The following is a 23,764-nucleotide window of genomic DNA, read 5'->3' on the forward strand; positions in this document are numbered from 1 at the left end:
GCTGCCGATATCAGTTGTGTTCAGCTATTTAAATTGTTCTTGACTGGTTTATTGCAAACAGCAGAAAGTTTGTAAATTGTGCTACTAAAACAAATTTGTAACTAGGTTTGATTAATTTATTGCAGCTGTATTTTTATGCTTTTCTTACTTTTGTGTAGCAGATAAGAGGTCTGAATTTTAAGAGTATATCTAGGATTCGGACTATGTTCAGGAGCTGGTTTGGGTTTTGACCAATTGCAGCAGTCCCGTCTGGGGGTCTGACTAATTGAAGTGGTCGAGTCTGGTATTCGAATAACTGTAGGGGTCTGGTCTCTGGGATTGAATTAATCTAGGGGGTTTGGTCTAGAGTCAGATTAACTTTAGGGGCTGGCTTGGAGTCTAAAGGTACCTTCACACTGTGCAACTTTACAACGAGAACGACAACGATCCGTGACGTTGCAGCGTCCTGGATAGCGATCTCGTTGCGTTCAGCGATCAGGATCCCGCTGTGACATCGCTGGTCGTAGCTGAAAGTCCAGAACTTTATTTGGTCGTCAGGTCGGCGTGATTCGTCATGTTTGACAGCAAAAGCAACGATGCCTGCAATGTTTTTTCACAGAGCTAACAACCAGCGAGAACGATAAGTATGTCACTGGATCGCTCCTGCATCGTTCTGGAGTTGCTGTGTTTGACATCTCTACAGCGACCTAACAGCGACGCTCCAGCGATCTAGTTTAGGTTGGATCGTTGTCTATATCGCTGGAGCGTCGCTAAATGTGACGGTACCTTAAGCCACTTTAGGAATTGGATTTGTGGTTACAGATCATGATAAGGAGTTTAAAAGTCTAATCTGGACATGCAATGACTTATGGGTCTGGGCTGTTAATTAATTTGCAAGCTTCGAGTCCAAATGAGTTCACGAATGTGACATTTTGTTTAGGCCTCAATTAATTTAGATGTCTAGACCATTTTTCCCACGAACAAGTAAGAAGTTTTCTTTTGCTAATAGTCGAGGTTGCCTTGAAGGACATTTTTACATTTTCATTATATTCTTAAGGCTCTATTGCCTACATCCACAAGGTGAATAGTATCCAACTATACATAAGTTTCATGCTACACCCCTGATTCGGCCCATTATCATGGCACAGAGGTTATTTGCCAGAGAATGTGTGAAGGAGAAAGAAATCTGAATTCACAAGATATTCATCCAGGTGTTTTACAGAGGCCCCACAAAAATTTAATAAATTAGATAAACCCATCGAATTTGGTATCGCCAGTCTTCATCTGACATATTTGGGGGTATCCAGATTTTGTCACCCTACTATCATTTGTTGCAGAAAAAGATTGGGTCTTTGGAATTTAATAGCAGATTTTTGGTTTTCAGGGGAGAAAAGCCACTTCTCGCTCACCATGCCAAGCCAGACCCTCTCTCCCAAACAAAGCCAATGACTCATGGTGGATGTTGGGAAAGGAGTCAGTAGATAGCAACCTGCCAGCTCACGTATATGGCCAGCTTCAGAAGCTTACGTAATTTGGACAAACACCAACGTGAACAGTTCTGAAGGGAAATGTTAGCTTGGTGTATTTTTGTAACAGTTTACAACATCATTCAAAATCTACATGTATACAGTCAAGTTGGATTATTACCATTTTACTAACTGATATTCTCTTCAAAACTTGAATCTACTTATACTTGAAAGTGTTCGGCATGAAGGATTTCCCTTTACTGACATAAATAAATATATCAATACATATTATCATTGTATTGAATGGCTGTAAGCATGAAAGGAATTGCTAGCCAGATAAACACCGAAAACCAAAATGTATACTCCCAAAGATTTGAAAAACTGATTAATGAAAAGGGATCAATATATTAATTTAATTATGTGACCAGCCCATGCTACATACAAACGGAAATGACATGCACAAGTACAGCTTTTAGTGGCAATGGAAAAATAGCCCTGAAAGTGAGCACACAGATTCGAAGAAATGTGGAGCAAAACAAAGTAAAACAAACTGGTCAAGCAGACTAGATTAGGTGGTTAATGGAATCCAAAAGAACCAACAGCACTCTAGAGATCCGTACCTTTTCATGCCCTGACAGCTAGCAGGAAAGGAAAAACACATATGTGACAGTGACAAAAGAAAAAGTGACAGCGTCGACATTTTATCCACGCAATACACACAGGAGCGGAGCAGAAAAATGCACAAACACTACAGATATGCACAATTAAAATCAATACTCTACTACTGGTTGCTGCAGTGAAATGCAGGGAATAAAATGTAACAATGGACGGAACAGTAAATGTTGATGTATCGACCATTCCATCAGCCCCAGACCTCCAGGACAACATTCTCCATACCCCTATGGTAGATGTTCTGTTAATACTGCTTGTACGGTCAAAAACCTACAATATGATCGATTTCAGATTACTATGGTCCAGTGTAAGAACCACTGGAAGAAGCTCATTGAAAGCACTGAAAAATCTCTATGAACTAAAACCATATATAATAATATAAATGGATATTTTATTTTCCCTTAATTGCCCACTGTAGCAGACCTGTTCGTATACATGCACATCTGTAGGAAAATGCATCAAAGACCATCTGCTACAGCTGCACAGAATGCACAGCCTGGGCCAAGTATGCGGTCTGTCCGCAAGCATACACAGAAACGCTTGCCTCCTGCATCAGATGGAGCAGGCTGGGATTTGTTGTTTTTTTTTTTTTTGCTTTTTCAGACGACTAAATAAATTTACAGCGAAGACAATGAAGTGCATAAAGAGATTGGGGCGACTTTGCGATTTTTTTTCCACATAGAACCCATACTTTTCTATAACATGATCATGTACAGCCATCAGATAATAAAGGTCAACCCAAAAGAGTCACTACTAGTTTAACCTTACCTGCAACATAGCACGTATCCCACACAGTGAGCAGGTTTACCACACTGAATAGTTATTTTAATCAAAAAACAAAGTTTTAAATAAAATATAAACCGTGGTTATATAGCATGTACTACTATTCCCAAACTACATTGCAGAACAGAGCGATGAATTATAGGTTCCCAGACAAGGGGCGTACTTGCATGTACTCACATGTATAAACATATACAAACATGACTGCATTACTAGATTGGTAACACAAGAAATAACGGGACGAGAACAAACTAGAATACAAGTTCTGTAAATGTCAGGTTTGCTCTCCTTAGTCGCTCAATGCAAAGTCTATGGACGGATTTACAGCATCAACTACATGTAATGTAAGACAACAAGACTTTCCTTTTAAAGAGGACCTTTCACCAAATATTTCATGTTGAAGTGGACTGGACACAAGATATAATAGTGGCTGCAGAGCAGAAATTATTTTTTTTTTTTTTTTTTTTAATTTTGCCTCTCCATTGCAGAAATGTCAACATTCAAAGTATCTGGCACCTAATGAGTAACCTTTTAAGTTCAAGTAGGTATTATCAGATGGAATTTGCTGGGAGCGTGTACTTCTACTTGTATGGCCATGACCAATCATAAATCAGGCAACAAAACTCACAGAGAAGACAATCACGTCTCTACTAGTGATGAGCGAGTTGTACGCGTTGCTCGGGTTTTCCCGATCACGCTCAGGTGACCTCCGAGTATTTGAGTGCTTGGAGATTTAGCTTTCATCTCGACAGCTGATTTACAGCTACTAGCCAGGTTGAGTACATGTGGGGGTTGCCTGGTTGCTAAGGAATCCCCACATATAATCAAGCAGGCTAGAAGCTGTAAATCATTCAGCTGCAGGGATGAAAACTAAATCTCCAAGCACTCAAATACTCGGAGGTCACCCGAGCAACGAGTACACTTGCTCATCACTAGTCTCTACCATAACTTCAAGCAGGATTCTCATACCAGGAGATCAGGGCCGAATCACTATCTCACACACTAACTTCATGCGAGTCAGTGTTGGGGGGGTAAGAGCAGTGTAGCAGAGTTTTGTTATGTCACAATACAAATATTTATATCAGCTCTACGGATTACAGAGTATGTCAGTAATCACACTCATGTCTGCTGTGCTCATGCAACTTGTAATTGCTCTGCAAGAAGATCAAGGTGTCATTACATCTCACCCAGGAATAACCTGTCTGGTTCTAGACTCACACCAGTGTAAGATGTAACCACACCATGCTCTGATCTCACTGCAGAGCAAGTACAAGTTAAGCACAACAGATGTGTGATACACTGAGCACTCCACTCCACACAGGCAGGGTGGGGAAGGAGCAGCACAGCCGAGGTGACAGAGCTATAATAGGAGAGCTTGGTAGAAGGGTTTGTATTGTGACGCAGTTAAACTCAGCTGTTCTGCTTCTCCCTCTACATGGACCTTATCTCAAAGGTGTACGTCATCTATGCATTCTAATCATGCAGGAGGTTAGACCGGGAGATCAGAGTTGTTGGGCAAAACCCATACACACCTGCTCTAAGCCATGTTCAGACGTGTTCTTCTTTCCCCCAAGTATTGCTAACTGCTCCTTATTGGTCAGCAGCATACAAGGAGAAGTACACGCTCCCAGTGAGAACTGTCTTATAACACCCATTTAGACTTAAAGGTAACATATTAGGTGCCAAATAAATTGAATGCCAATATCTCTACAAGTAACAGGCGAAATTATATAATAAAAAAATAGTTTATTCTGCTTTGCAGCCACCACCATGTGTCCAGCTCAACATGACAGATTTGGTGAAAGGTCCTTTTGTCTTTAACAATCATACATTTACTCTTACGAGAATATTAACCCCTTAAGGCTAGTTTCACACTAGCGTTTTGAGGCGCTGTGGAGGGCTGCAGACTTCCTCCGTGAAGCTCCGCCCTCGGCCGCACCTCTGCCACTAGCTCCGTCTACTTCTGCATGCGGCCTGCATACCTATCTTTAACATTATGTACGTAGGTCGTGCGGTTGTATGCGGATGCTCCCACATGCGTCGTTTTGACGATGTGGAGAAAAAAAATTGCTACAAGCTGCGTCCTATGCTGGTCGCCGCATCGTTAAAACGACACATGCGGAAGCATCCGCATACAGCCGTACGACCTGAGTACCTAATGTTAAAGATAGGTATGCTTGCCGCATGCAGAAGTAGGCGGAGCTAGCGGCGGAGGTGCGGCCGAGGGCGGGGCTTCATGGAGGAAGTCCGCAGCTCCTCAGAACGCGAATGTGAAACCGGCCTAACAGAGGTATTTTTGGGTTTGCATTTTCATTTTTTGCTCCCCGTCTTCCTAGAGCCATGACTTTTTTATTTTTTGGTCAAAATGACCGTGTGTAGGCTTGTTTTTTGCGGGATAAGTTGTACTTTTGAACAACAGCATTGGTTTTAAAATATTGTGTACTGGAAAACGAGAAAAAAATTCCAAGTGCGGTGAAGTTGCAAAAAAAGTGCAATCCCACAGTTGTTTCTTGTTTGTTTTTTACCATGTTCACTAAATGCTAAAATTGACCTGCCATTATTATTCTCCAGGTCATTACAAGTTCATAGACACCAAACATGTAAAGGTTCTTTTTTTTATCTTTAAAGTGGTGAAAAAAAATTCCAAAGTTTGTTAACCCCTTTCTGACAGATGTAATGATCGGTCCATGTGCCCTTGGCCTATATGACCAGGGACGAATCAAAATGTCATCGCGATCGCCCATGCACACGGGGGGTGTGCGGCGATCACTGCCAGGTGTCAGCTGATTCCGACACCCGGTACTTTGACCTCCGAAATGCTCTGATCACAGCATTCCGGGAGCAGGCAGAGGGCCGACAACCCCTCTGCCTTTGGATCAGAGACCCCGCGGCGTGACACAGGGTCCCGATCGTTGCCATGGTCACCAGATGGCATCATGACGACATCTGGGTCACCACAACTAGGAAACTTGCTGATCATGCACAGTGCAGGATCAGCAAGTCTCTCTGTCAGTGCAGAGCTGACAGTATCTGCAGCATGACTATGCTGCTACATCTCCATTCTGCAGAAGCAATCAGCCTGCAAAAAAATATAGTCCCATAGTGGGACAAAGTAAAAAAGTTAGAATAAAGTAAAAAAAAAAAAATATATATGTTTTAAATAATTGTAAAAATTTAAAAAAAAAAAAAAAACTAAACTAATAGAAAAATCAAAAGATATTATATCTCAAAATAAATCATTGAAAAAATAAGAAAACTAATAAAAGTACACATATTTGGTATCACCGCATCCACAACGACCCGACCTATAAAACTGTCCCACTAGTTAACCCCTTTCGTGAACAGCATAAAAAAAAAAAAAAAATACAAGGCAAAAACAACGCTTTATCATCTTACCGCTGAACAAAAAGTGGAATAAAACGTGGTCAAAAAGACGGATTTAAATAAACATGGTACCGCTAAAAATGTCATTTTGTCCCACAAAAAACAAGCTGCCATACAACTCTATCAGCGGGAAAAATAAAAAAAAGTTATAGCTCTCAAAATAAAGCAAAAATAATTCTTTTTCCTAAAAAAATAGTTTTTATTGTATAAAAGCGCCAAAACATAAAAAAAAAAAAAAAAAGATATAAATGAGGTATCGCTGTGATCGTACTAACCCAAAGAATAAAACTGCTTTATCAGTTTTACCACACATGGAATGGCATAACCCCCCTCCCCCCACAATAAAAAAAGAAATTCAATTGCTGTTTCTTGTTCATTCTGCCTCAACAAATCAGAATTACAAAGCGATCAAAAAATGTCATTTGCATGGAAACGGCACCAATAAAAACGTCAACTCATCCCGCAAAAAACAAGACCTCACATGACTCTGTGGGCCAAAACATGGAAAAATTTTAGCTCTCGAAACGTAGTGATGCAAAAACTATTTAACTGTTTTTTGCAATAAAAGTGTCTTTCAGTGTGTGGCTGCAACCAAACATAAAAATCTGATATAAATCTGGTATCACTGTAATCGCATCGACCCGAAGAGTAAAGTCGCCTAATAACTTATACCCGCACGAGGAACGGCATAAAAAATAAAACCAATTCTTCACATGCTGTTGATTTTTGCATTCTGCTTTCCAAAGATCCCAGTAAAGCACGGCCACATTTATCCTTCACTCTGCGTTGAGCTCTTACACCGGGGTTTCCGTGTAAATCTCTGAAATACATGATTCAGTCGGAACCTCTGGCGGAAAATTCCCTACAATGAGGCAGATGGAGGCACTGCCGACGTCGCGTGACCGGTGATCCGGCGGTTTCCTTTTTAGGATTGCATAAATCTGAAAAGAAGGACACCGCTCAACAGAGGCCAGTCGCAGTCCAGAGTAACACTGCTGCCTCACTATAGTGAATGGATGCTTCAGAAGTTTCATCTGAATCACGTCACTTGAAGATTTAGATGGAAACCCCAAAGTGGTCAGCGTAGAGCGCCGGATAAATGTGATCCCAAACATTATGTAAAGTGTTCCTAATAAAAGCTTCAACTCAATCCACAAAAAAAACAAAGCCCTGGCTCAGGTCCGTCATTTATTAACAGAAATATAGGATCTGAAAAAGTGAAACGGCTCCTCACCCACCAAAAGAAATTCAGCAAATTCTCCGCTCCCAAATCCAAATGCCCCCCCTCCCATCCCTTCTGTGCCCCACAGTGTACCTAAACCACATATATAATCCACGTTTGGCATTTCTGAAGAAATGAGAGCCTGCCTATCTTACAGATGCATGCCTCTAGAAGCATGGGCTGGGCGTAATGTACTGGTGACTACAGCGTACTGGACACTACAACGGCAGTTTGCAATTTTCACTCGGCAACATTCATTTCTGCTTGTTTCTGGAAAATACTCATGGAGTCAAAATACCTATAGATAAATTCCCCAAGTGGTATATTTTCTCAAATGGTGTCACTTGAGTGGGGATTCTGCTCCTTTTGCAACTAGAGGCTCTGTATATGGAGTCTGCAAACTGTTCTAGGAAAATCTGCATTCCAAGAGACAAATAGCTCTCTGTTCCTCTGTGTCTCTCCATGTGGCTAAGTACCCTGTTTCCCCGAAAGTAGGACCCCCCCGAAAGTAAGACAGGGTGGGGGTTTTGGGGGGGTCCTCCAATGTAAGGCCTCCCCCGAATGTAAGGCAGGGTTGGGGGGGCCGCTGTGAAATGTAAGGCCCTTACCTTTGGGCCGCCGCTGTCCCCCATTGGGTCCCCAGGCTCCAGAGGTGTCCTCAGGTGCAGCTGGGCGGGTCCAGCGCTCATGGGGTTAACTCGCCGTGTTAACCCCGCAATCCGCCCAGCTCAACAGCTCATTGGCCGCCCCTGCTCCCCACGTCACCGCCGTCCCCCGGCTCGAGCGCTGATTGGCCAATCAGCTCGAGTGCTGATTGGCCCAGCAGCTCGGGCTGTAATTGGCCGCCCCAGCCCGTCACCGCTGTTTCCCTGCTGATTGGCACAGCGTTCCCTGCAGCACAGGCCTTCCGCACCCACAGCCGCACCGCAGAGGAAAACGTCCAGCATTTAAAAACCAAGTAGGGAAACATGTACTGTATAGGGTATGGGGCTGTGTGCAGTGGGATACGGCACTGTTATGGGGTATGGGGCTGTGTGCAGTGGGATACGGAACTGTCATGGGGTATGGGGCTGTGTGCAGTGGGATACGGCACTGTTATGGTATGCAGGCAGAGGGTATACGGCAATTACCGTACAGTACCGTACCGTAGTGTGTTACTGTTACCGTACTTTGATTTGTTGTCTGCTTTCCAGTTGAACGGTGTAACGTTAAGTACTGTACTGAATTTGAAAATTGTCATTTTTTTTTCCGGCTAATGTAAGACCTCCCCCGAAAGTAAGACAGGGTGGGACTTTTTGGGGTAAAATTAATGTAAGACAGGGTCTTACTTTCGGGGAAACACGGTAGTTCTGTACGGCCACATATGGAGTATTGCCACGTTCAGTAGAAACTTTGAGACAAATTTTGGTGCCATTTTTACCCACTTCTTATGTGAAAATGTAAAATCTGGGGCTAAAACAAAATTTTGGTAGTAAAAATGTAGTTATTTTTTCTTCACTGCTCAGTGGTATAAAATTCTGTGACACACCCATGGTGTCAATATGGTCACTGCTATTCTGTGACACACCCATGTTGTCAATATGGTCACTGCACTACTAGATGAATTCATTGAGAGGTCTCGTTTGTAAAATGGGGTCTCTTATGGGGAGCTCTGCTGTTCTGGCACCTCATGGACTCTCCCAGTGGGTCATGGCACCTGCAAACCATAACAGTAAAATCTGGTCTGGCGCTCCTTGTCTTATGAGCTTTGCACTGTGCATGAAAACTATTTCCCGATTACATGTAGGGTATTGGAGCGCTCAGGAAAAAAATGAACCTCAGTTTGTTGTATAAAAAAATCCTATTAGCCCTTAGAGAAATTAAAAACTTGGGGCTAAAACAACATTTTAGTTGTAGAAATGTAATTTATTCTTTCTTCATCGCTCAGTGGTATAAAAATCTGTGAGGTACATGTGGTGTCAATATGATCACTGCACCCCTAGATGAATTCATTGAGGAGTGTAGCTTGTAAAATGAGTTCACATATAGGGGATTTCTCTTGTTCTGGCACCTCAGGGTCTCTGCCAATGTGACATGGCACTCTCAAACCATTCCAGCAAAATCTGAACTCCAATATGGCGCCTCTTCCCTTCTGAGCTTTGCACTGTGCCTCAGTAGTAGTATTCCCCCACGTATTGGATATTGGCGTACTCCGGAGAAAATGCACAACAAATGTTAGGGTGCAATTTCTCCTTTTACCCTTATGAAAATGCAATATGTTGTGCTAAAAACATATCTGTGGGGAAAATTAGATTTTTTTAAAAATTTTTACGGCTCAACGTTATAAACTTCTGTAAAACACCTGTTGGTTCAATGTGCTCACCACTCATCTAGATCAGTTCCTTGAAGGGTCTAGTTTCCAAAATGGTGTCACTTGTGGGGGATTTTCACTGTTTAGGCACATCAGAGGCTCTCCAAATGCGACATGGCGTCCGCCAATTGTTCAAGCAAATTTTGCATTCAAAAAGTCAAATGGCGCTCCTTCCCTTCCAACTCTGCCATGCGCCCAAACAGTGGTTTCCTCCCTCACATTGCGTATATGGTTTAAAATCTTTATGATCAGACAGGAAAACTATTTTGAAAAAAATAGTACATTTTTACAGCAAGTACACTAGCCTCATCAGGAATCGAGATCTATTTAGTAGTGGGTGAAGTTTATAATGCCAAGTCTCTTGACACAATTGCTTTGATGTCAAGTGTAATATAAGATAGTAGTAATATTGCAGAAAATTCATGCTATTTTGGATTGCAGACTTTTTCATGATTTAAATATTACTGATCAGTGGGTATTGGAAAAATTTATTTAGTACTCCGGTCTTATGGCAGAGTAAGCTGGAGTGAACCGTGACAAATTTATTAGCAGTTAGGCGACTTTTTTTTTTTTTTTTACGCCCAAAACCGTCTGCAAAAGGACTGGGCAAATGCTCCCCATTATCTTGTTGTACAGGAATATTTAGCAGTTGATGCATGTTTAATTCAGACGACACCACATTTTATATTGCGTCTTCTATGCTCACCCTTCTAGACGCAGTTACATTTGTTCGTTCTTTAAGTTGAGGATCTGTAGGGAGATTTGTCCAGATAATGTATGGAGTGTCATACTTGTCTCGGAGCCTCGGACACCGCTTGAAAACGAAATCGATGAGGAAAAACTTAATTCCGGCATATAGCCCTAAAAAGCAAAAAAGGATCACATGAGCAAGCAATATAATAAGTCTAGAGAATTCCACATGTTGATGTTAACACCTCCAGGACCAGCAAATGTCACGTTTTTGTGCTTTTCATTTTCCCCCTACATCCAAAAGACAAAACTTTTTTTTTCTCAATTATCCATAAAGAAAGACATATGAGGGATGTTTTCTGCAGAACAATTTGTAGTTTTGAATATGACACAGTTCACTTTACCATGTACTATACTAAAAATGGGGCCAAAATTCCAAGTATGGCAAAAAAAATTTTTTTCTATAGGTTGAGCTTTAAAGGAAGTCTGACCAAGACAGCATTTATTGGGGCTTGCAGCAAATTCCCAGCTGAAATGACAACCCCCCTGTTTAATGCGATCGTGTTACGGGAGATGATAGCTGGTGCATGGGTGCACAGCAGCAGTCATTTACATGTTACGGTCAGCGACTAAACAGCCTTTAAATGCTGATTGTGTAGGCAGATGATGGTGGTGTAACATAGGAAGCATCTGCTAGGTATCATGCAGGCTCAGCGTTCCATACACCCACCACAACCATATGACATTTTACCTGATGTGGCTGTGTAAGGGTTAAGGGATTTATGGTATTTGAATTCAGCTGTACTTCAAAGAGAACCTGTCAGCACAATTTTGCAATGTAAAGTAAAGCCATGGCTGTAATGGCCCGGTAATATGGATTACATTGCTACCTTTGGTGAAGAAATCAGATTTGTTGTTCTTTAACTATTTGAAATTTTCTGCTAATTAGATTTCAGGGGACAAGAGTCAGATTGTACACAGGGTCGTCTCCTCCCTGTCAGTAATTCCCCAGCCCCTCTGCCTGCCTGTGGTCTGTGATTCCCGCCCCCTCCGCCTGCCTCCGGTCTGTGATTCCCGCCCCTTCCGCCTGCCTCCGGTCTGTGATTCCCGCCCCCTCCGCCTGCCTCCAGTCTGTGATTCTCGCCTCCTCCGCCTGCCTCTGGTCTGCGTTTCCCACCCCCTTCGCCTGCATCCGGCCTGTGATTCCCGCCCCCTCCGCCTGCCTCCGGTCTGTGATTCTCGCCCCCCTCCGCCTGCCTTCAGTCTGCGTTTCCCACCCCCTTCGCCTGCCTCCGGACTATGATTCTCACCCCTTCCGCCTGCCTCTGGTCTGCGTTTCCCACCCCCTTCGCCTGCATCCGGCCTGTGATTCCCGCCCCCTCCGCCTGCCTCCGGTCTGTGATTCTCGCCCCCCTCCGCCTGCCTCCGGTCTGCGTTTCCCACCCCCTTCGCCTGCCTCCGGTCTGTGATTCTCACCCCTTCCGCCTGCCTCCGGTCTGTGATTCTCGCCTCCTCCGCCTGCCTCCAGTCTGTGATTCTCGCCCCCTTCGCCTGCCTCTGATCTGTGATTCCTGCCCCCTCCACCTGCCTCTGATCTGCGATTCCCGCCCCCTCAGCCTGCCTGTGGTCTGTGATTCCCGCCCCTTCCGCCTGCCTCCGGTCTGTGATTCCCGCCCCCTCCGCCTGCCTCCAGTCTGTGATTCTCGCCTCCTCCGCCTGCCTCTGGTCTGCGTTTCCCACCCCCTTCGCCTGCATCCGGCCTGTGATTCCCGCCCCCTCCGCCTGCCTCCGGTCTGTGATTCTCGCCCCCCTCCGCCTGCCTTCAGTCTGCGTTTCCCACCCCCTTCGCCTGCCTCCGGACTATGATTCTCACCCCTTCCGCCTGCCTCTGGTCTGCGTTTCCCACCCCCTTCGCCTGCATCCGGCCTGTGATTCCCGCCCCCTCCGCCTGCCTCCGGTCTGTGATTCTCGCCCCCCTCCGCCTGCCTCCGGTCTGCGTTTCCCACCCCCTTCGCCTGCCTCCGGTCTGTGATTCTCACCCCTTCCGCCTGCCTCCGGTCTGTGATTCTCGCCTCCTCCGCCTGCCTCCAGTCTGTGATTCTCGCCCCCTTCGCCTGCCTCTGATCTGTGATTCCCGCCCCCTCCACCTGCCTCTGATCTGCGATTCCCGCCCCCTCAGCCTGCCTGTGGTCTGTGATTCCCGCCCCCTCCGCCTGCCTGTGGTCTTGCATTCCCGCCCCCTCCGCCTGCCTCTGGTCTGTGATTCCCACCCCCTCCGTCTGCCTGTGGTCTGCGATTCCCACCCCCCCTCCGCCTGTCTGTGGTTCTCGCCCCGTCCGCCTGCCTGTGGTCTGTGATTCCCGCCCCTCCGCATGCCTCCAGTCTGCGATTCCCCGGCCCCTCCACCAACCAACCTCCGGTCTGATTCCTGCCGCCTCTGCCAGCCTCCAGTCTGATTCCCGACCCCTCGCCCCCTCCGCCTGCCTGCAGTCTGTGAATAACAGGTCATTGCTGAGATTTCAAACTAAGGAGGCATGTTATTCACAGACCGGAGGAATGTTATTCACAGACCGGAGGCAGGCGGAAGGGTCGGGAATAGCAGACAAGGAGGAGAAGACCCCGGGTACAGTCCGGCCCCTGTGCACCCAAATCTAATTAGCAGAAAACATCAAATGCTGATTACAGAAGAACATCAAAGGGTATTTATTCACCAAAGGTATTAACTTAATCAGTATTAGAGCCCCATTCCAAAATCATGCTGACTGGTTCTCTCTAAAGGATAATTTTATGATTGGTGTCGTCTGACTTTTGGGATACTCATTGCTGCTGACAAAGACGAGGCTGCAACACTGGTTAAAGTGTCCGCTTCTACGTTTTCCCAAAGCTCCATGAGAAGCAGCATCGGCCCATTCACCTGAAGTGCTGCATCCATTAGATCTCATTATTTATATTGGTTGCGGAGGTCAGGCCTTTGCTAAATAACAGGAATGGCATAACTTGGCACTCAACACTGAAGAAACTGCACACATAGTAATGACAAGCTGAGAAATGTTCCTACAAGAAAACTGAAGGAGAACTATGTTGGAGTTCCAGAATAGAAGAAAAAACATTCAGCAAAATAACACAAATTATTGTACTACTTACCTATACAGAGTCCAATCAGTCTATATGGAAAAAAGCAGGATGCGATGAAGGCCGCCCATAAGCCGACATATAGTTTCTGTGTAATTTCTGGCTGGACCCACATGAATAGGCTAAAGTTGGAACATAAAAGGAACAGATTTGTAATATATACACACACACACATATATGCGCACAAACTAACGCTTTAAAAAAGAACATACTTTTTTATTTTTTCCAGTATGTCTGCCATCTTTCCAAACAGGTTCTGAGAAAGGAGCACAAGTATTACTAGGTTTCCTTGCAAAGTGTAACCAGACATAATATACCAAAGTACTGAAATGGAAAACTCCATATTGATAGGAGTGTGACAACTTATAAGACATTTATAAGACATTAACTTAATTTATTAATGGACATATATTTTTCTCAAAGGTCACACTTCAGCAACTTTGTAAGGCTACGTTCACATTTGCGGTGCGTCGGGCGCAACCGCGGCGACGCATGCGCCATGCGCCCCTATATTTAACATGGGGGGCGCATGGACATGCGTTTTGTTGCGTTTTGTGATGCATGCGTTTTTGGGGCGCAAGCGTCAGGGCGCAGAGGACGCGGCTTGTTGCATTTTTTTTTTTGCGCTATAGAAATGAACGCATGCGTCACAAAACGCAGCGTTTTGCATGTGTTGTGCGTTGCGTCGCCGACGCAGCACACAACAACGCAAATGTGAACATAGCCTAAGACAGACTTCTGCTAAGGCCACATTCACACGCTCAGTATTTATAAGCTAAAACCAGGAGTGGGTGATAAATGCAGAAGTGGTGCATATGTTTCTATTATACTTTTCCTCTGATTGTTCCACTCCTGGTTTTGGCTTACAAATACTGATGTAAAATACTGACCAAATACTGCTAGTGTGACGGCAGCCTAAGGGGATACCGGATCCTGTAGTAAACATACAGACTATTACAGAGAGGTGTACAACTTAGCTGCCATTAAAGGGACTGTCAGCACAGAATGACTGTTCAAACCAAGCACAGGCGCTCGGTGCTTCATGACGGAGCCACATATTTTAATACACCTTTCCACCTGCTTGTTTTCCCTCTATCTCCACCCCCCTTCTTTGATTGACAGCTCTGGATGCATAGAGCAGGAAAACAAGCAGGTGGCAAGGTAGATTTACTCGTTTGGCTCTGCCATGGTGCACAGTGCTTGGTTTGAACAGTCATTCTGTGCTGACAGAGTCCCTTTAATAAGTCTCATAGCCAGCCTTACTGCATTTATCTACAATAATAATTAATGGGCCTTGAATATCTCAGCCACTGATGGTTGATATGGAAATTACTATCTTTCTGGGGCAGCCACAGCTGGGTAGGGCTCTGGAAACAGTCGAGGGGGCCACAATATCTACTGTTTCAATAGCTCCTATAAAAACACAGTAAATATAAAATAGGTGGTTGTGCGCGTTTTTGGTGCAGATTTTCCCCACTGAGCATGAATGAAATCTGAAACTAAAACACTGAAATAATGGACTTGCTGCACATTTACGTCTGCAAGTCCCTATTAATTATCGTGTGCATGACATTTCAGGATTCACATTCACTTTGCTGGCATCAGGAAACCCTTCAGGTTTGTAAAAATCTGCACAGAAGACAAAAACACAACAAATCTGCAACGTGTCCAAGCTCTTAATCAGTTTTAGTAACTCCTATTAACATCTATGGGAAGTGCCGACAGCACGGCCCAGCAGTTTCTGCAGTCGCACATGTCAGGCACAGCCATGAATGGCTTGGCAGTGAGAACCCCCGAGACACCAGGCAGCCGTGGCTGTACAGCTGGTCTAGGAGCGTACGCTCAGCCCAGTGACCATGAACAGACCTGGGCTTTCTGTGCTACATCCAGAACCAACTGGAACTTCTCAGACACAGTAAGGTCTTCCTTTGGAGGCTCCTGAAAAGTAAAAAAAAAAGGCCATCACCATTTTGACTTCAGAAATTCCCAACTTTCTTCTCATTTCATACACAAATATGACGTCATTGGCCTATAGTAAAGCCTAGAACAGTGGCTGGAAAAAGAGGTTTATGCACAGCGGCTGCCCCTAATCACCAGGTAGACTATGCCCACATCACAATTTGGTCAGGTGTATGATGACAGAATGATGGCGACCACTGTCATGGAGAAAGGGCCATCCTGATTGTTTGCAGCAGTTTCTTTGGGGAAGGGGAATAAAACAGTTCCCATTGCACACTTTGTAAGAACATGTGCTATGCAAAGTGGTTCACATTTTGTAGGGGGCTAGCTGGTTCCCATCATGTAAAAGTCTGACATGACAGAGGTTAGATGGGTAAAGGTCTGGGGTCAGAAACCTCCACTGATTGCTAAAATGAAGAGCACTGTGCTCCTCCATTTATGGCCGGCTCTGCTGGACTCCTCAGAGCTCGGTGAACAGACTAAAGATCTATAAGAGTGCTGTGATGAACTCAATGTGCAAATGTATCGACAAGTCACTGGAGGCATATATACGCATCCCAAACCCAACGCTGTGACCGTCCTATTATCACACACTTGTATAGGACAATGCATGGGAATGTTTGCATGATAGCCGATGCCTCATAACACATGCTGATCTTCAGCCAAGCCAGAAATTCAGCAAATGTTAACATTTTAGTGGTTTTATTTTGCAACAACTATTGGACAAAGAACAGAACAAAAATGGACACATTTTACTGAAAGAGTCTAGAGCCCATCTGACTACTTCACTTAAAAAGTGAACACCGTTTCTGAGGGCGAATGAATGTAAAAGCAGCACAGATGCAGTCCGTAATTCATCGCTGTGCCACTAGGTGTCAGTCCAACACAATGATTCTACTTTAACCCCTTAGTGACAGAGCCAATTTGGTACTTAATGACCGAGCCAATTTTTGCAATTCTGACCACTGTCACTTTATGAGGTTATAACTCTGGAACGCTTCAACGGATCCCGCTGATTCTGAGATTGTTTTTTTGTGACATATTGTACTTCATGTTAGTGGTAACATTTCTTCGATATTACTTGCGATTATTTATGAAAAAAACGGAAATATGGCGAAAATTTTTAAAATTTTGCAATTTTCAAACTTTGTATTTTTATGCCCTTAAATCAGAGAGATATGTCATGAAAAATAGTTAATAAATAACATTTCCCACATGTCTACTTTACATCAGCACAATTTTGGAAACAAAATTTTTTTTTGTTAGGGAGTTATAAGGGTTAAAAGTTCACCAGCAATTTCTCATTTTTACAACACCATTTTTTTTTAGGGACCACATCACATTTGAAGTCATTTTGAGGGGTCTATATGATAGAAAATAATGAAGTGTGACACCATTCTAAAAACTACACCCCTCAAGGTTCTCAAAACCACATTCAAGAAGTTTATTAACCCTTTACGTGCTTCACAGGAACTGAAACAATGTGGAAGGAAAAAATGAACATTTAACTTTTTTTTGCAAACATCTTAATTCAGAACCATTTTTTTTATTTTCACAAGTGTAAAAACAGAAATGTAACCATAAATTTTGTTATGCAATTTCTCCTGAATACGCCAATACCCCATATGTGGGGGTAAACCACTGTTAGGGCGCACCGCAGAACTTAGAAGTGAAGGAGCGCCGTTTGACTTTTTCAATGCAGAATTGGCTGGAATTGAGATCGGACACCATGTCACATTTAGAGAGCCCCTGATGTGCCTAAACAGTGGAAACTCCCCACAAGTGACACCATTTTGGAAACTAGACCCCTTAAGGAACTTATCTAGATGTGTGGTGAGTACTTTGAACCCCCAAGTGCTTCACAGAAGTTTATAACGTAGAGCCGTGAAAATAAAAAATCGCTTTTGTTTACACAAAAATGATCTTTTCGCCCACAAATTCTTATTTTCACAAGGGTAACAGGAGAAATTAGACCACAAAAGTTGTTGAGCAATTTCTCCTGAGTACGCTGATACCCAATATGTGGGGGTAAACAACTGTTAGGGTGCACCGCAGAGCTTGGAAGAGAAGGAGTGCCGTTTTACTTTTTCAATGTAGAATTGGCTGGAATTGAGATTGGACGCCATGTCGCGTTTGGAGAGCCCCTGATGTGCCTAAACAGTGGAAACCCCCCATAAGTGACACCATTTTGGAAACTAGACCCCTTAAGGAACTTATCTAGATGTGTGGCGAGCACTTTGAACCCCCATGTGCTTCACAGAAGTTTATAACGTAGAGCCGTGAAAAAAAAAATTGCATTTTTTCTACAAAAATGATCTTTTTGCCCACAAATTTTTATTTTCACAAGGGTAACAGGAGAAATTAGACCACTACAGTTGTTGTGCAATTTCTCCTGAGTACGTCGATACCCAATATGTGGGGGGTAAACCACTGTTTGGGCGCACCGCAGAGCTTGGAAGAGAAAGAGTGCCGTTTTACTTTTTCAATGTAGAATTGGCTGGAATTGAGATCGGACGCCATGTCGCGTTTGGAGAGCCCCTGATGTGCCTAAACAGTAGAAATCCCCCACAAGTGACCCCATTTTGGAAACTAGACCCCCCATGGAACTTATCTAGATGTGTGGTGAGAACCTTGAATGCCCAAGTGCTTCACAGAAGTTTATAATGCAGAGCCGTGAAAATAAAAAATATTTTTTTCCACAAAAAAGATATTGTAGCCCCCAAGTTTTTATTTTCACAAGGGTAACAGGAGAAATTGGACTGCAACAGTTGTTGTCCAATTTATCCCGAGTACGCTGATGCGCCATATGTGGGGGTAAACCACTGTTTGGGCGCACGGCAGAGCTCGGAAGGGAAGGAGCGCCTTTTTGGAATGCAGACTTTGATAGAATGGTCTGTGGGCATTATGTTGCGATTGCAGAGCCCCTGATGTACCTAAACTGTAGTAACCCCCCACAAGTGACCCCATTTTGGAAACTAGACCCCCCAAGGAACTTATCTAGATGTGTGGTGAGAACTTTGAATGCCCAAGTGCTTCACAGAAGTTTAGAATGCAGAGCCGTGAAAATAAAAAATATTTTTTTCCACAAAAAAGATATTGTAGCCCCCAAGTTTTTATTTTCACAAGGGTAACAGGAGAAATTGGACTGCAACAGTTGTTGTCCAATTTATCCCGAGTACGCTGATGCGCCATATGTGGGGGTAAACCACTGTTTGGGCGCACGGCAGAGCTCGGAAGGGAAGGAGCGCCTTTTTGGAATGCAGACTTTGATAGAATGGTCTATGGGCATTATGTTGCGATTGCAGAGCCCCTGATGTACCTAAACTGTAGTAACCCCCCACAAGTGACCCCATTTTGGAAACTAGACCCCCCAAGGAACTTATCTAGATGTGTGGTGAGAACTTTGAATGCCCAAGTGCTTCACAGAAGTTTAGAATGCAGAGTCGTGAAAATAAAAAATATTATTTTTTTCACAAAAAAGATTTTGTAGCCCCCAAGTTTTTATTTTCACAAGGGTAACAAGAGAAATTGGACCCCAGAAGTTGTTGTCCAATTTATCCAGAGTACGCTGATGCCCCATATGTGGGGGTAACCCACTGTTTGGGCGCACGGCAGAGCTCAGAAGGGAGGGAGCACCATTTGACTTTTTGAGCGCAAAATTGGCTGTCGTTTTTGGAGACCCCCTGATGTACCTAAACAGTGGAAACCCCCCAATTCTAGCTCCAACCCTAACCCCAACACACCCCTAACCCTAATCCCAACCTCATCCATAATCCTAATCACTAACCCTAACCATAATCACAACCCTTACCCCAAAACAACCCTAATGTCAACCCTAACCCTAATCAAAACCCTAAATCCAACACACCCCTAATCCTAATCTCAACCCTAACCTCAAACCTAACCCTAATCCCAATACACCCCTAATCACAACCCTAACCTTAACCCTAATCCCAAACCTAACCCTAATCCCAAGCGTAACCCTAATGCCAACCCTAATCCAAACCCTAACCCTAATACGAACCCTAATCCAAACCCTAACCCTAATCCCAGCTCTAACCCTAACTTTAGCCCCAACCCTAGCCCTAACTTTAGCCCCAACCCTAACCCTAGCCCTAGGGCTACTTTCACACTTGCGTCGTTTGGCATTCCGTCGCAATCCGTCGTTTTGGACAAGAAACGGATCCTGCAAATGTGCCCGCAGGATGCGTTTTTTGCCCATAGACTTGTATTGCCGACGGATCGTGACGGATGGCCACACGTCGCGTCCGTCGTGCACTGGATCAGTTGTGTTTTGGCGGAGCGTCGGCACAAAAAAAGTTCAATGAAACGTTTTTTTGTACGTCGCATCCGCCATTTCTGACCGCGCATGCGTGGCCGTAACTCCGCCCCCTCCTCCCCAGGACATAGATTGGGCAGCGGATGTGTTGAAAAACTACAGCTGCTGCCCACGTTGTGCACAATTTTCACAACGTGCGTCGGTATGTCGGGCCGACGCATTGCGACGGCCCCGTACCGACGTAAGTGTGAAAGAAGCCTAACCCTAAGTTTAGCCCCAACCCTAACCCTAAATTTAGCCCCAACCCTAACCCTAAATTTAGCCCCAACCCTAACTCTAAATTTAGCCCCAACCCTAGCCCTAACCCTAGCCCTACCCCTAACCTAACCCTACCCCTAACCTAACCCTACACCTACCCCTACCCCTAACCTAACCCTAACCTACCCCTAACCTAACCCTACCCCTAACCTAACCCTACCCCTAACCCTAATTTTAGCCCCAACTGCTGTTCTCCTGCCGGCCGGCAGATGGAGACAGATGGCGGGCGCACTGGGCATGCGTCCGCCATGTTCTGCTGCCGGCGGCCAGGAGGAGCAGCAAGAGGATCCAGGGACCTAGGTGAGTATGCTAGGGTCCCCGAATCCCCCTATTTCTCTGTCCTCTGATGTGCGATCACATCAGAGGACAGAGAATTACACTTTACTTTCTTTGGGGTCTCGGCTACCAACGGCAGCCGAGACCCCAAAGATTCTCCCGGTGCCGGCCGGCGGGCGCACTGCGCATGCGCCCGCCATTTTGAAGATGGCGGCGCCCACCGGGAGACACGAGGAGCATCGGGGGAGCTAGGTGAGTATTGGGGGGCCACCTGGGACCCCTTTTCTCTGTCCTCCGATGTGCGATCACATCGGAGGACAGAGAAATTAAAAAGAGATCGCTTTTTTTTTTTGCGATCGCCGGTAAACGGTTAATTACCGGCGATCGCAAATGCGGGGTGGGTTAAAAACCCCCCGAATCATGTTCTCTGGGGTCTCGGCTACCCACGGCAGCCGAGACCCCGGAGAAAATCGGCCTCTGGGGGGCGCTATGGACTTTTTCCACAGCGCCGTTAATTAACGGCGCTGTGGTTTAAGTACCCTTAGCGGCCGCCGTTAAAAGGCGTATCGGCGGTCGCTAAGGGGTTAAAGCCAAGAGCTACACAGCCTAGATGTGCACAAGCTGGGTTCACACTGCGTTATGGTGGTCCGTTAACACCGCCATTGAAAGCAATGTTTGACGCATCGCTAGCGCACGCCCACAATGGGCGTGCGCTAGGGATGTGCAGTCATTGAGTGACGGACCCGGAGACGCGGGCTGCAGCGTTTCCGGGTCCGTCACTGCTAGCGCAGATAGAGTTGGCAGATGCTTTATCTGCGCTAGCGCGATGTAAACGTTGGCACTTGCGTTACAGCAGCCCGTTAGCGTATGTGCTGAACGGGCTGCAGCTAACGCAGTGTGAACCTAGCGTAACCTGCAGGGCATGCTCGCCAACCAAAGTGTGAACATACCTGTATAAATAATCCCCAGCAGATAGATATACGTGTCTCCAAACAACAATTGCTAACATCACATCTGTTTCATGGTTTCATTAAAGCTGCACTTCAAGCAGGTTAAGTGCCGCCAAAACTGAGCACAAAAATGGTCTTTTAGGGGTCAATATAAATACATAGGTGAAAAGGGAATTAAAAATCCGCAAAATAGATGATGCCGCTCAGGCTAGTTTTCTCTAAAGGGCGACCTTTTATCATATGACGTCAAAGCTAGACGGACCCCAGTAATGGCATCTGCTGCCGTGACGTTATCAGCAGGCACAATGTTAGCACTTACTGCAGGGGACATGTGATGGCTGCCATCGGGTCACCTCTGACTAGAAAAACACTGATTTTATTATCAAAACGCAGTAACAAACTGATACACAAGTTATATTAAGCTAAAACTTCAATTTGGGTGTTCTATTGTTTGCAGGTTTTGCCCTAAAGCCTGAGGCTACAACACTGAGAAATGTTATTAAATTACCCTTTACATCAGGTACGCTGCTGCCATGGGAACTGCATATAACCCAAGGCACCATCTGCACGACATCCTATACCCTAGAAGGCGTGGATGGCGCACAGCTCGTGCATGAGAGTGTACATCTCCACACATGTCCGTAAGAAAAAACACAGCAACACTACATCTAAAAAAACGAGAAGCTATTAATGTAAAACAAATGTGTCATCAGACTGCAGCCCTTAATCTGAGGGCAGCATACTGTAGAGACAGAAACCCTGATTCCAGTGATGTGTCACTTACTGGGCTGCTTGCTTGAATTTGCTGAAATCCCTGTTTTACCAGCAGGAGATTTATCACTAGAGGACTAGTAAACCTGCTGCCATGTAGCCCTCCATATTCATGAGCTCTGTATAACCCCACCCCCAACACTGATTGGCAGCTTTCTGTATACACTGTGCATAGGCAGAAAGCTGCCAGTCAGCGGCGTGGGCAGGGTAATACACAGCCTACATGGGTGTCCCCATCTCCAAAATTCTACATAGTAGGTGTAATATTATTATTACTATTAGTATTATTATTAATAATAATAATCTGCCTTCCTTTGAGCTGGGCTTTATTGATGATGTCAGTCTTGGCCGTGTGTCCACTAGTTGGGCCCAGTCCCTCTCAACCCTTATATACATTCATGTCACTTGACAAACGATAATGTTTTCAATATTAAAGTTAGGATTGTCCCAATTACGGTTCCGTGATGAGGTGGGATAGCTTTTGCAATTTTTTTTTTTTTTTTTTTATCAAAAAACATGTTAACTAAGTAACGTATATTATTTTCATGTACTATGCTATTAATTTAATTATTTACTGCAGGGTAATTAATCATTATGTTTCTGTCACTGTTTTTTTCTGTTTAGTGGCTAGCGTGAACGTGCACTTACTTGCTGCAGGCACACCAGTTTATATCCCAGTTCATACCTTTGGGTTGTTTTTTTCAATAATAATAATATTAGCAAATACCCCCAATTAGAAATGTAGTATAGTGCTTCTGATTCACTGTCGCTTACCTCATATATAGGGCACTGCTGTAGCTTAGGTATCCTTGGTTAAAATAAAATGTTGCTGTGCTGAGATAATCTTATAAATGTGCCCCTGCTGTGTACTGTGTAATGGCCGTGTCTGACCGTACAGGGACATGGGCTGATCATACCACAGCTCCTGGGCGGGGGTGAGGAGTATTAAGAGAGTCTGTAGACTGGACAGCCGGGGAGCGCAGCCAATTCTTTCTTGAGGTAAAACATTATTAAAAAGAGTCAGGGGAATATTTGCCTCACAAGAAGAGTCATCTGCGATCCAATTCATTCCTGTCTGTGTACTATTTTGTTCCCCCCTGCCCAGGAGCTGTGGTATGATCAGCCCATGTCCCTGTACGGTCAGACACGGCCATTACACTGTACACAGCAGGGGCACATTTATAAGATTATCTCAGCACAGGAACATTTTATTTAATCACATTGAATTGTGGAAATTATTATTATTCCAAGATCTATTGATTGAAATGTTAACATTAACTTGGTTTGTGGGAAAATGCCTTTAAGTCTCAGGAAGAAAAAGATACTATACACCCATGCAATCCATAGTAACACATCTGCTGAAGAACTTACTATGGGTTCTGAAACTTGAGGCACAATGCACCACTGTATCCTCCAACCCCTATGTACAGAAAGACACACCATGAATATAAAATAACACATAGGAAAATTAATGCAAACGCAAAAATGGTTACCAAATTTTATAAGTAAGTGACAGGTTTAATATTAATACAGTAA

General features: G+C 44.5%; 1 protein-coding gene across 3 annotated transcripts in view; it reads right to left on the reverse strand.

The window, feature by feature from the left end:
• The window catches only part of GRAMD4 (GRAM domain containing 4), a 226,276-nt gene that overhangs the window by 45,201 nt on the left and 157,311 nt on the right, over positions 1-23,764 (reverse strand). For 2 of the 3 annotated variants that reach the window (XM_069764983.1, XM_069764985.1), the window contains 6 exons: positions 23,600-23,648; positions 15,542-15,613; positions 13,888-13,931; positions 13,688-13,797; positions 10,560-10,714; positions 2,066-2,083 (listed from right to left, as the gene is read on the reverse strand). In XM_069764983.1, the coding sequence (XP_069621084.1) occupies positions 2,066-2,083; positions 10,560-10,714; positions 13,688-13,797; positions 13,888-13,931; positions 15,542-15,613; positions 23,600-23,648 (448 nt within the window). The remainder of the gene's footprint in view (positions 1-2,065; positions 2,084-10,559; positions 10,715-13,687; positions 13,798-13,887; positions 13,932-15,541; positions 15,614-23,599; positions 23,649-23,764) is intronic. The other variant, XM_069764984.1, reaches the window with a different exon arrangement.

The sequence above is a fragment of the Ranitomeya imitator genome, chromosome 4 (assembly GCF_032444005.1).
Source record: "Ranitomeya imitator isolate aRanImi1 chromosome 4, aRanImi1.pri, whole genome shotgun sequence".
NCBI lineage: Eukaryota > Metazoa > Chordata > Amphibia > Anura > Dendrobatidae > Ranitomeya > Ranitomeya imitator.